Raw genomic sequence first — 12,005 nt, 5'->3', positions numbered from 1 at the left:
AAAAATTCATGGCTCATTCTAGTCGTTTACTGAACATACAAGAAACCAGCTCTGCCATTTGTGACCAGCTCCAGCCAGTTACATCAAATGGCAAAAAGGCCTTCATCCTACAAATGTAACATCCTTGGGGTTCTTGTGCACTTTCAAGATTAAAACAGAAGAAACACAGCTACCATCAAAGCTGAATGATTTTCAGTTCTTTTCCATTAACAAATTTAAATTCCCTATCACCAGAGTTAAGGGAGAAGCTACCACTAAATCTTTCCACTCCCGTTTTGTACAGCATTACTAGAACTCATCCGACATAGAAGAGGCAGACAACCAACTCACTACATTTCTTCAACTTAAATCAAAAGCTTTTTTCCACTTTTTTTTTTTTTTTTTTTTTTTACCCAGAATGCCCATAAATAAGTTCAATCACATAGAAAGGTCAAGCGGGGATTTCATTATGCTACTTTCTTGATTAGAGACTACTAACTGGAGGGGTAATTTGTCGGAGTGATTGCAAAACAGCATTTTTCACTCAGCTATGAAAGGGAAGCCAACACTTAAGAAATTGGAGCATTAGAAGAAAACATGACAACCTTGTTATTAATAACTTTTATAGCTCAAATTTAAAAATATTTAATCAAAAACAATTCAAGATTCATGAAGAAAAATCTGGAACTATATACATGCATAATTAAGAATATCTAGATTCTTATCAATATTTACTTAAGATTTTTTGTACAAGTTCTTTCACACAATCATATTTACAAGCATGTCTGTTTAAAACATATGAACATACATCTTTTATAGCATTTACAAAACATTTGAATATATTTTTTTTCTTAAAAACAAAAGAATATTTCATTGATTTGACAGATTTGGTTTCATCGTATGGTACTGGACAGGTATTTATCCAGTGGGATGGAAGGAGTTATCACTATTCAACTATCTAAGTAACAGTCAAACTACTGGTACCCAGAATTAGCATATATGGCTTTAAATACCTCCCAAACTCAAATGATCATCTCACAAGTATAAACTACAGTCCATCTGTGGTATGTTTCTAATTAAAAGTCTTGAGCCTTTGTTTGGGTTAGATCCACAACTCAGCAAACACATTCTAAGCATGTACTCAGAAATAGGAAGCACTTCTAATTTAAAGAAAAAACAACTCTGCTTCCAATCAAGTCAAGCACATATTAAGTATGTATAAAATGTGATGTATGGACTTTTTTAGACATTCTAGCTACCTTTATGGATGTTTTATTATTGTGGAATAACATGGTTTTGAACAGACAGTATTTGTAGGGATTTACAGGAATCAAGTGAGAGATCTTCTAAGAAGGGGAAGAATCTTTTTCCTCAAAATATGAACATTTTTTAGAAAAAAAACTTCTGAGGAGGTTGTGTACATAATATATCTAAGTTACTGACACAATCCAATCAATCAGATCAGTATCTAGTAACAAGGTCTCTCTTCACAAATTAACTGAAGAGCTGTCAGCTTGCTTGCTTTTGGCTAGGTGTCCTGGTTTTGGCCAGGATAGAGTTAACTTTCCTTGGGCTGGGAGGGAGAACAGCTGGAGGGCTGGGCCCGGATTGCTCACGGAAGTATTCCATATCACGTGATGTCATGCTCAGTGCATAAAGGAAGCACGTGCTTTCTCATTTTGGTTTTCTGGTCAGCACAGTGGGATCTTTGGTGCAGTAATATTGATTATATCACGCTCCCACAAACTCGGCATGGCAAACACTATGTGCTTACAATGGTGGAAGCAGCCGCTGGTTAGTTGGAAACTTGTGCCGTGCCCCATGCCACTGCCCAAACACCATTTTAGGCCTTGAGGAGAAAGTCTTATGGCGGCATGGCACGCCAGAAAGAATTGAATCAGATAATGGGACACATTTCCAAAACAACCTCATAGACGCCTGGGCCAAAGAACATGGTACTGAGTGGATATATCACATTCCCTGCCATGCACCAGCCTCTGGGAAAAGTGAGCGATCCAATGGATTGCTGAAATCTACACTGAGGGCAATGGGTGGAGGAACTTTCAAGCACTGGGATGTGCATTTAGCAAAAGGCACCTGCTTAGTCAACACCAGAGGATCTGCCAAGCAAGGTGGCAGTCAAACCTCCGCTCAGTCAAACCTCCTACATACTGTGGATGGGGGTAAAGGCCCCATAGTGCACATCAGGAATATGCTGGGGGAGACCATCTGGGTTACTCCTGCATTGGGTAAAGGTAAACCCATGCATGGGATTACTTTTGCCCAAGGACCTGGGTGCACTTGGTAGGTGATGCAGAAGGATGGAGAGGTCCGATGTGTGCCTCAGGGAGATTTGATTTTAGGTGAGAATAGCCAATGAACTGGACTGTCAAATAACCCTGTTATGGCAAATGGTGCCTTGCAACATCCCCATGTCACATCCAAAGCCTCCTGCTCCACCAACTGAGCCAACTCCACCTCATTCCTCCAGCCTTATAGACTGTCATGACGGATGGAACCTGAAGTTATGGACTAAATGAACCCAGCAGACATTGTGGAAGGATGGCCCATAGACTGAGGGAATGATATCTGTGAGAACTGGGAAAAAAGGGTGGTGATTTCTGAAGATGTATTTGGAACCTGAGCATAACATCAATGGTATTGAATAAGGGGTGGAGACTGTCCTGGTTTCAGCCAGGATAGAGTTAACTTTCCTTGGGCTGGGAGGGAGCACAGCTGGAGGGCTGGGCCCAGACTGGTCACTGGAATATTCCATATCACGTGATGTCATGCTCAGTGTATAAGGGGACGGTGCTCTCTCATTTCCACTTCTGGTTGGCTGGCGGGATCTTTGGTGCAGTTGGGATTGCTGCTGGGGGTGGGCTGTGTACCGGTCACCGCTGGTGAGCAACTGCTGTATATTGCCTGTTTAGACTTCCTATTGTTACTGTTGTTTTGTTACCATCACCAAACTGTTGGGGTTTTTTTTTATTATTCAAGCTAAAGAATTCTCCCTTTTAATTTGTCCCTCTCCTATTTTACCAGAGAGGGGGGAAATGTAAGTGACTGGCTGCATGGTGACTGGCTACCAGCGGAGTTCAAACCACAACACTAGGAAAACAAACCCAGACTTTTGGCTTTTGCAAATCAAGTAGCCATCTCCTTTGAACACTGTTCTCTAGAGCTCCTGCATCGATTGCTCCACAGTTTGTTCTTCGACAGGCTGCATAGCTTCCTGAACGTAAACTATGAATTCTGAAGCCTCTCCCCCCTGCGTATAGACAGTCACTGTCTCAATTCCCTGCACTCCATCTGATGAGACAACCAAGTGATGCTGCTCAGACAGCTCCACTGAAGCTTGCTGCAGTGTCTCTTGAATCATCAAAGTGTGATTGGCTGATTGCTCCTCTTCTTTTACCTAAGGAGTAATTGAAGAGGTTACAGAAATTTCACCTTTCCAGTAAGCATCTAGTATTGTGATGATTAATGGAAATACAGCACAGAAATTAGAAAACAGATAGTTTTGAAAGAAAATGTCAGTTTTACAGAAAATTTGTTGTCAGTACTTCTGATTAATAAGTGTATAGCTAGACAGAATACTTAAAGCAGTAACACAGGACCTCAGTGATATGCACAGAGCTGCAAAGTTCCAGGAACAGAGGTCTTTGGAGACAGCTTCAATCTCTCAGCAGTCATTCACAGAATCAGAGAAAGGTTTGGGTTGGAAGGGACCTTAAACCACCCCCCCTGCCATGGGCAGGGACACCTTCCACTAGACTAGGTTCCTCAAAGACCCATTCAACACTTCCAGGGAGGGGCATCCACTACCTCTCGGGGAAACCTGTTCAAGTGTCTCATTACCCTCACAGTGAAGAACTTCTCTCTTATACCTAATCTGAATCTACCCTCTTTCAGTTTAAAGCCATTACCCCTTGTTCTATCACTACATATCCTTGTAAAATATCCCCCCTCCCACCTTTCCTCTAAGTCCCCTTTAGGTACTTTAAGGCCACTATAAGGTCTCCCCAGAGCCTTCTCTTCTCCAGACTGAACACCGCCAACTCCCTCAGCCTGTCCTTACAGGGGAGTTGCTTCAGGACCCTGATCATCTTTGTGGCCTCCTCTGGACCCACTCCAACAGGTCCACATCCTTCTTATGTTGGTGCCCCCAGAGCTGGACACAGCACTGCAGAGGGGGTTCTCATGAGAGCAGAGTAGAGGGGGAGAATCCCCTTCCTCCACCTGCTGGCCACACTGCTCTTGATGCAGCCCAGGATGTGGTTGGTTTTCTGGGCTGCAAACATATACTGAAGGGTCACATCGAACTTCTCAACAACCAACACACCCAAGTCCTTCTCCTCAGGGCTGCTCTCAATCCATTCTCCGCTCAGTCTGTATTCGTGCTTGGGATTGCACCAACCCATGTGTGGGACCTTGCACTTGGCCTTGTTGAACAGTCCCACCTCTCCAGCCTGTCCAGGTCCCTCTGGATGGCACATCCCTTCCCTCCAGAGTGTCGACTGCACCACACAGCTTGGTGTCATCAGTGAACAAGCTGAGAGTGCACTCGATCCCACTGTCTATGTCACCAACAAAGATGTTAAACAGTGCTGGCCCCAATACCAACCCCTGAGGAACACCATTCACCACACATCATTTCGAATGAATGATGCCACTCATTATTAATTCAAAACCACTCTTATTTAAATAAATCTGAAATAAAAAAATTCCTCTAGTAGCACTGAGATGAGAATCCACCAAGAACCACAGGAAAAAAAAAATACTGTACCCATCCTTTTTCATTTTTGTCCTAGCTATTGATCGCTCAGAGAAGCAAAAATTCACTGTAAATATTTTATTAGAAAACTGTGAAATGTAAATATTACTGAGATTCCTAAAATCTACTGTTTGTGAGACAGCAATTTTTAAATTATTGATAGAGACAGAAACAATCAAAAACAACAGAATTTTTACTTAACATTTTGCTTCGTCTCAAAAAGAAAAAATCAAACACTACTTGGTATTGAATTTCCAAGAGTTCAAACAGCTGTCTGTCAATTATTAAAATACAGTACTTACTAGAATTAAAGAAAAAATTTTAATTCTTTACCAGATCCATGTAAAATTCCTATGCAAATTACTCCAGGGCAGTAAAAACACAATAGAAAACTCTAAGTCATGTGGAGGAAATGCATTCTCTGAAGTTTAAGTGATAAAATAATGCACTTTTGAGAACAGAATGGAACAGCAATTTTTTGTTATGCAAGATATATGCAAAGGCATTTGTTAGATGCTTTCAGTAAAATACCACTCCCTGAGTTCATTGAAGAGAGCTGGTTTATTTGCTGCACCATAAATGACAACCCACCTGCAAATGCAACACGCAGTTAATCAAATCCTCTCTTCCTTCTCTTTTCAGAAAATGGGTTGGTTTTGTTAAGGCCTATTTCTCTTTCATTTAGGCTTAGCACATATTTTATGAAGGAAGCTTCCAGAGATAAATCATGTTTATTTCTCACTGTAAGAAAGTAGCTGATTGAATTTGTAGGAGGTCACATTCTCTACAAGATACTTTTTTCATATCATCAAGTGCATCTATAAATTGTCCTCTTACACAAACAACAGGAAACAAAAGACAGAATTGCTGGCTCACCTATGTCTCATGATGGAAAGCAAAACCCCACAGTCCTTCCAATAACCATATGACGTGTAATAAGAAGAAAACAGAGGACTGATAGATATCAATTTGCTGGATCTCAGTGTACCCTTGTATCTCAGAGCAGTATATGGTGTGCTCTTCACAGCACTGAACTCACAGAAGATTTTAAAAAAGATAGGTCAAACGTGCTGGATTATGCAAATTAGAAAGGGGGCTTTTTTTTAATGAAAAGCTGATTCAAAAGTTCTTCTCCAGTTCTCATTTATATGACAATGTTTTGTAAACAGTAGTATGAGAACAATCAAGTTCAAGAAAATATAATTAAGATCAATGTTGTTGCTTAAGAGGGGAGCAGGAACAGAAAAGAACTTCAGCGAAGATTCCAAGCATGCGTTTGACGCATTAGAGTCCAGCAATGAGGAAAAAAAGTTCTATGTGTTTATTTTCCTGATGCTCTTTTCTAGTTTATTTTTTCCCTAAGCAACCATTCCTATTATTGTACCCTGACTTTTAACTTTTTTATTCCGTGTTTAAAATATCTGTCAGATGAAGACTTCAGAGATGCACAAACCCCTTAGGACTTCATATCACTTTGAACTTTCACTCAATTCATCAGGCTATACAAAGCTTTTTCTTGAACAACAACAAGTATGATCAGGTGTTAAATTATTCAGAGGTCTCAGAGTCAGTATGCCTGTAATATATCGATGAAATAGATGTGGAGTTTATCTGGTGAAAGATTTAACATCTAAAGAGAATCTTGCATTGTCACTGAACTTAATGCAACAGCACAATCGTATCTACTGATGCTGACTCTGGCTTTGTTGCACAGGATTTAGATTATAGGGATACAGCTACAGGAATGGGCTGAAGTCCTTTCCAGATTCTGTTTCTTTTACCAAGCGTATCTGAACATTTTAATTGAAAGTTACTTTAAACAGCTCCTGCTGAAGTTCAAGCTCAACATCCTAGAAAAAAGGGTGATGCTGGATGCTTGTCTTGACACCATAAAATTTGCGAATACCCTCAGAAAAAATAACTTATATTGTCACAAAATATGGGTATTACCAAAGTGCTCTTTACTAATGGAAGCTTAGCCTTCTCTTCGAAAAGCAAGGAGATACAATTATTAAAAGACTTAGCACTGTTAACTGTTAACTTTCTTCTCTTGTTCATCTCCACACATCCCCTTTTTTTCTTAAAGAATCCCTAAGTCCTACTGGCAGCAATAGGAATTTTGTGAATCATACACAGGACTCCCTTTTCATAACTATCCTCTTCTCTTTGCTGAGGCTACCTGCTCCCAGTGTCAGCTCGTGTGAAAGTAAAGGACATACACAAGATTTGCTAATGAAGACCACAATAGGCAGACAAAAGCCTAATCACTCTTAAATTCAGATAGGAAGCTGCACTTAAAAACGTGAGATAATTAACATCTCACAGCTTGTTATGAATCAGCTCACAATTACAGCTCTTGATGCTAGAGATCCTCAAACAAATAGACAAATAGGGGTGTCTAAAATTTAGCCCTTAATTATGTAATATACACTGACTTCTCTTGTGTTAGTGCATTACAAATTATCCTCTGACAACATGCCTCTGATGAGAAAAACTACACTACATAGTTTGCTAAGAGCTGAAAGAATGCACAGCTCAGTCTGAGCAGGATCTCGTACAGTCTCGCTTTAGTCACTCTAAATCAAAACCCATAAATAATTTTAAATATAGTTTTGTGAGTGTACATAAATAACAAAGAAAGGAAAATAAATAAAGCACAGTTGACACGAAAATGAAATGAAAGCAGAATCTCATTCAATTCAATAGGAACAATCTAATACTTATTCAGTTTTATATGCTTTTGAAATGAAAATGGCCAATAAAGAAAGTTAATTTAACCTCCCTACCTGACTTTATCGATGTGGTTTTATTACCCTTGTCATGCAGGGTAAAGAAGACTAATGCCCTTATTTCTGGTGTTTCTAGCTTCCAGTATCTTTTTTGGACAGCTATCTGTAATCCTTTTAGTTTGACAAATCACCACATTATTTTGGATATTTACATTTCAAATCAGTTCAATGTTTACATGCTTCTGCTTGGTTCCTATTAGATTGTTCCACAGGGAATAATCTTAAAATGTTAATTTACATCCCTCAAATTGATGAAACAGTGGGACAGCTGCCATCAGAATGAATGAAGTCACTATGCTCAATTCTTTTTATTGGCATCTGAAATCTTTTGAAGAGCAGCATCCAAGACCTCTTTTCTGTTTGAGAGCCAGCTGAAAAGCATCTGGCTGCTTATCCTTTGCTAAAGAATGACAGCAAGAAGCTGAACCCAACACAGCTGGCATATTAAATCAATTCAGTACCTGCATAAATATTCTTTACTAGCTAAATGTGTCTCTCTCAGAAGCCAATGGGACTTTCACCCCATGTCTTCATAAGAAGCTCAATATTTCTAAATTATAAATGTTCTTAATTTAAATATCTGAGGACCATCCAAATACATGCAAGTGACATTAAAAATGGGTGTCTCTATAGAGGAATCTCTTCCTCTGAAAACAAGCAAGTATTTTTAATTTGAAATTAATTCAAGCCATTAAGGAACATATACTTCTTCCCTTCCCTCAAAAGGAGTTAAAAAAAAGATTTGCAGTAAGATGCTAAAGCCGCTTCCTCATTCTAGAGCTCATCCTGAGAAATAATTAATATCTTCAATTTTATTTGAAGCCAGCAGGAGTTGCACGTCTACAGTGTTTAAAACAGTCTTGCTGGGCTTGACCCAAAATCCTCTGCAGAGTCTTTCCCTTGATTTCAGATGGAATGCTGTCTTTTAGTTTGCCACGCAGAAGAAAAGTTAATCACAGAGATCTTGCAGAATTTCAAAACATTACACTAGGTTACAGATGCTCCTGTTTATAAGACACCACAGTAAGAAAATATATAAAATATCTACAGAAAGGATTAAAAGTGAATATAAGCATTCTACATCAGAGAGAGCACCTGGGTATGTGATGTGCCAGCTTACACTGGTGCCTACAGGACTGTCTCTACCATTTTTTTCAGTGCCATTTGAACAATTTGATCTCTCTCTCTCTCTCTCTCGATTCTAGTTTACTTTTAGATATATTGTGTGAAAAACACGCACAGACATACACAAAAAACACTATATCATACGAACCTCTGTAATGAGCTACAGAACAATCTGGCTCATTAGTTTCAGAATAATACGAGACTTGAATATGAAAGACTTATTTTGCATAAAATAAAAAATTCAAGGTGGCAAGCAAATCTTCATACTAGTGATGTAGATTTTTTAAAAGTTTTAGCAACTGGCTTGTTCAATATGTTCTGATAGACTGTAACTGATAACTTCACTCATCTGGCAAAACACTGTATCACCAGATTTCCTTCTGAGGAAGTATGGTAACATGCCATCATCTCAAAAGCTCTAACAGGACAGTAATCTTGATCTGAGATTTTAGATGTATGTTACACAAATTACAAGCACTCCACAGAGGCTGAGGAAACAGAGCTATGTGCCCCAGTTTAAACTTCCTTTTGCTAGTACTGTCACATTAAACATCAAATTGCTCCATGTCCTAAAGCAACCACAAACTTGACAATCAACCTATAAATAACTCCAAGTTTTGTCAAGTTTTCTAGGTGAACACCAGCATCCAGCATCATGTAAGTACAAATCAGAGCCAGACTGAACTATAAGGTGTGTTGCTGAAGTACAACGTGCAGTAGCCTTTGACATGACAGCCATGCTAATATTATTAGATATTTATTTCTGAAGATGTGTTATGCTATAAAACTTTGTTTTGTGATCAGCTTCAAGCTGGTGTGTAATCTTTGCTGTGTATTGCTATCGCTGTCACTCTGAAGAAAGTGACTGCTACCATGGTAGGATTTTACTGGAGCCTGAAGAGATTAGAGAATAAAAGGATGAAAGGAACTAGAATAAAGGGTGAAGTGCATGGAAAAATCAGTGTTTTTGTAAGCTTGATAAAGATCTGCTTAGTTAGTGAAACAGTTGATATACTTACTCTTCAGAGCAAATTATGTACAAGTCTAGGCTGAAATTATGTTACTATGCTCTTCAGGAATAGAGTTAATCCTACACTCCAAGCTACAGAGGCAGTAAGAAGATCAGTCCTGTCTCTTATTTCTGAATGGGAAAAAAAGATAAAGAATCAGCAGCTAATTACTGCTCTTTATTGTTAGTAGTGCTTTGGACCAGGACCTAGATTGTATCAGGTATGCTACATACAAAAAGCATTTCATGCCCCAAAGGCCTTATAATTTCAATATTAAACAAGAGATAGCAAGCAGACACAGAAAAGAGGGGGTAGGGAGTACAACATAAATGAGACAGGGGTAGTTTTGTGTGACAGGCATTAGTATCAATATACCAATAGCCTAACCGCAGATAATTACTGTCATCATATTTTTGAAGAGTAATTGAGAGAAGACAATGAGGTACAAATTGCTCTTCATTAAAAATCCACATAACTAAGCACAATATGGAAGAAGGCATTAAGAAACTTGTTTGAAAAAAGTAATGAGCAATTAAATCTTCATGGACTAAGCAAAGGTAGGAGTGAAAATCTTTACAGCTAATGAGAAATGGGACACAAAGTCAGAAGCAAGTAAAAAGCCCTGGAAATTAAAACAAGGTTTTGCTTGATGTGGCAAAAAAGGAAGATCAAGTGAACAGAATAACAGAAGATGATGTCAAGAGGGGCAGAGAAAAGTAGTATTTGAATTTTTATGAAAGAATATAGAAGGGGCAAAACATAATCTGTGAATGTCAGAAAAAAGACTATCAGAGTTAACTGTAGCATAAAATAATGATGGCTTGGACAACCATTTTAGCTAAGTGGTTGAAATAAGAGACCATATAGAAGTCGTCATGCAGAACAAGTCAGCACCATTTAGCTAATCACCTGCACAGAGGCCCAAGAATCCTACCTGAAGAGGACATCAGCTTTCTGGTTTGAGTAGCAGGAAAGACATCCCATAGGCTTGAAAAATAAAGTGAACTACTGAAGAACAGTTGGGCAGAAAGACTGACAAAATCATCTTTGTGATTAATAATAAGGACTAGTGATTAATAAAATCTTAGCCATCTTCAGAGTGAGCTCGAAATGATGGCTCTAGAACAATAGAAAATATTTACTTGGGACAGAAGATTGTTTAGAGTGGCAACGTAATTTTGCAACGAAAGATAATGGAAGTCAAATGTCCGTGTATTACTTAGCATGTGAAACTCAGGATTTTTGACTAAGCTTTTATATGCTAATATGCTACAAGTAAGGTGGCATAAAAATGTCTATTTGAAGTGCTCACCTAGATATATTGTTCAAAAGAATTAGAAATTAAGGGAAAGAACAGGGAGTTGACAGGGTGAACAAGACCATGGGCATGGTTTTTTGGGGTGCTGGGTTTTTTTGCTAGAACAAAGACTACTGGTCTGCTCTCTAGCTGTTCTCTGTGTAAGACACATTTGCTCTGAATGAAGAGGGACCTCAGTGGCTTGTTCAGACAGGAAAAATAATATTGAGGAAAAGATTTAGAGCTTTACACAATTATCTGCTGATGAGTTTCTCACATCAGGACAATAATCTCTGTCCAGTATGACACATAAAACATATCTGTGGTAGGTTGACCCTGGCTGGATGCCAGGTGCCCACCAGATCCACTCTATCACTGCCCTCCTCAGCCGGACAGGGGAGAGGGAAAATGTAACAAAAGGATCATGGGTCAGGATAAGGACAGAGAGGTCACTCACCAGTTACCGTCATGGGCAAAACAGACTCAACTTGGGGAAATTAGTTTAATTTATTACCAATTAAATCAGAGTAGGATAATGAGAAACAAGAACTGTATCTTAAAAACCCTTACCCTACCCCTCCTTTCTTCCTCGGCTCAAGTTTACTCCTTAATTTCTCTAGGTAAATTTCTCTACCTCCTCCCTGCCAGTGGCACAGAGGGCTGGGGAATGGGGGTTGTGGTCAGTTCACCACACATTGTCTCTGCTGCTCCTTCCTCCCCACTCGAGACTGTCCTCCATGAATGTTGCCAATGTTCCCACAGGCTGCTTTGCCACACAAACTCAGTACAGTATTACAGGCCTAAAAATGGCAAATTAGCGGCACGTTTGTCTACTGAGTATCTAAGCGAAAAAAAAAAACAACCAACAAATATAACAAACAAATTTAACAGGTTATTATACTACACTGATTTAAAACTTTGGTTAAGACCAGGAATCCAAAATTCTACTGCTTTAATTCAGTAATTTGAGGCAAAAAGAAAAATTCAAATTTGAACAAAGAACCATATATAGATTCTACCTTTCGTTT

At 39.0% G+C, this 12,005-nt stretch overlaps 1 protein-coding gene across 2 annotated transcripts in view; it reads right to left on the bottom strand.

Moving 5' to 3' along the window:
• Window positions 1-600: 600 nt before the first annotated feature.
• ZFAT (zinc finger and AT-hook domain containing) overlaps window positions 601-12,005 on the bottom strand; it is a 106,391-nt gene continuing 94,986 nt past the window's right edge. For both annotated transcript variants that reach the window (XM_074898396.1, XM_074898397.1), the window contains one exon: window positions 601-3,397. In XM_074898396.1, coding sequence (XP_074754497.1) covers window positions 3,158-3,397 — 240 coding nt within the window. In that variant the 3' untranslated portion in view covers window positions 601-3,157. The remainder of the gene's footprint in view (window positions 3,398-12,005) is intronic.

Source organism: Athene noctua, chromosome 2, assembly GCF_965140245.1.
Source record: "Athene noctua chromosome 2, bAthNoc1.hap1.1, whole genome shotgun sequence".
Lineage (NCBI taxonomy): Eukaryota > Metazoa > Chordata > Aves > Strigiformes > Strigidae > Athene > Athene noctua.
This window is presented reverse-complemented; position numbering and strand designations above follow the sequence as displayed.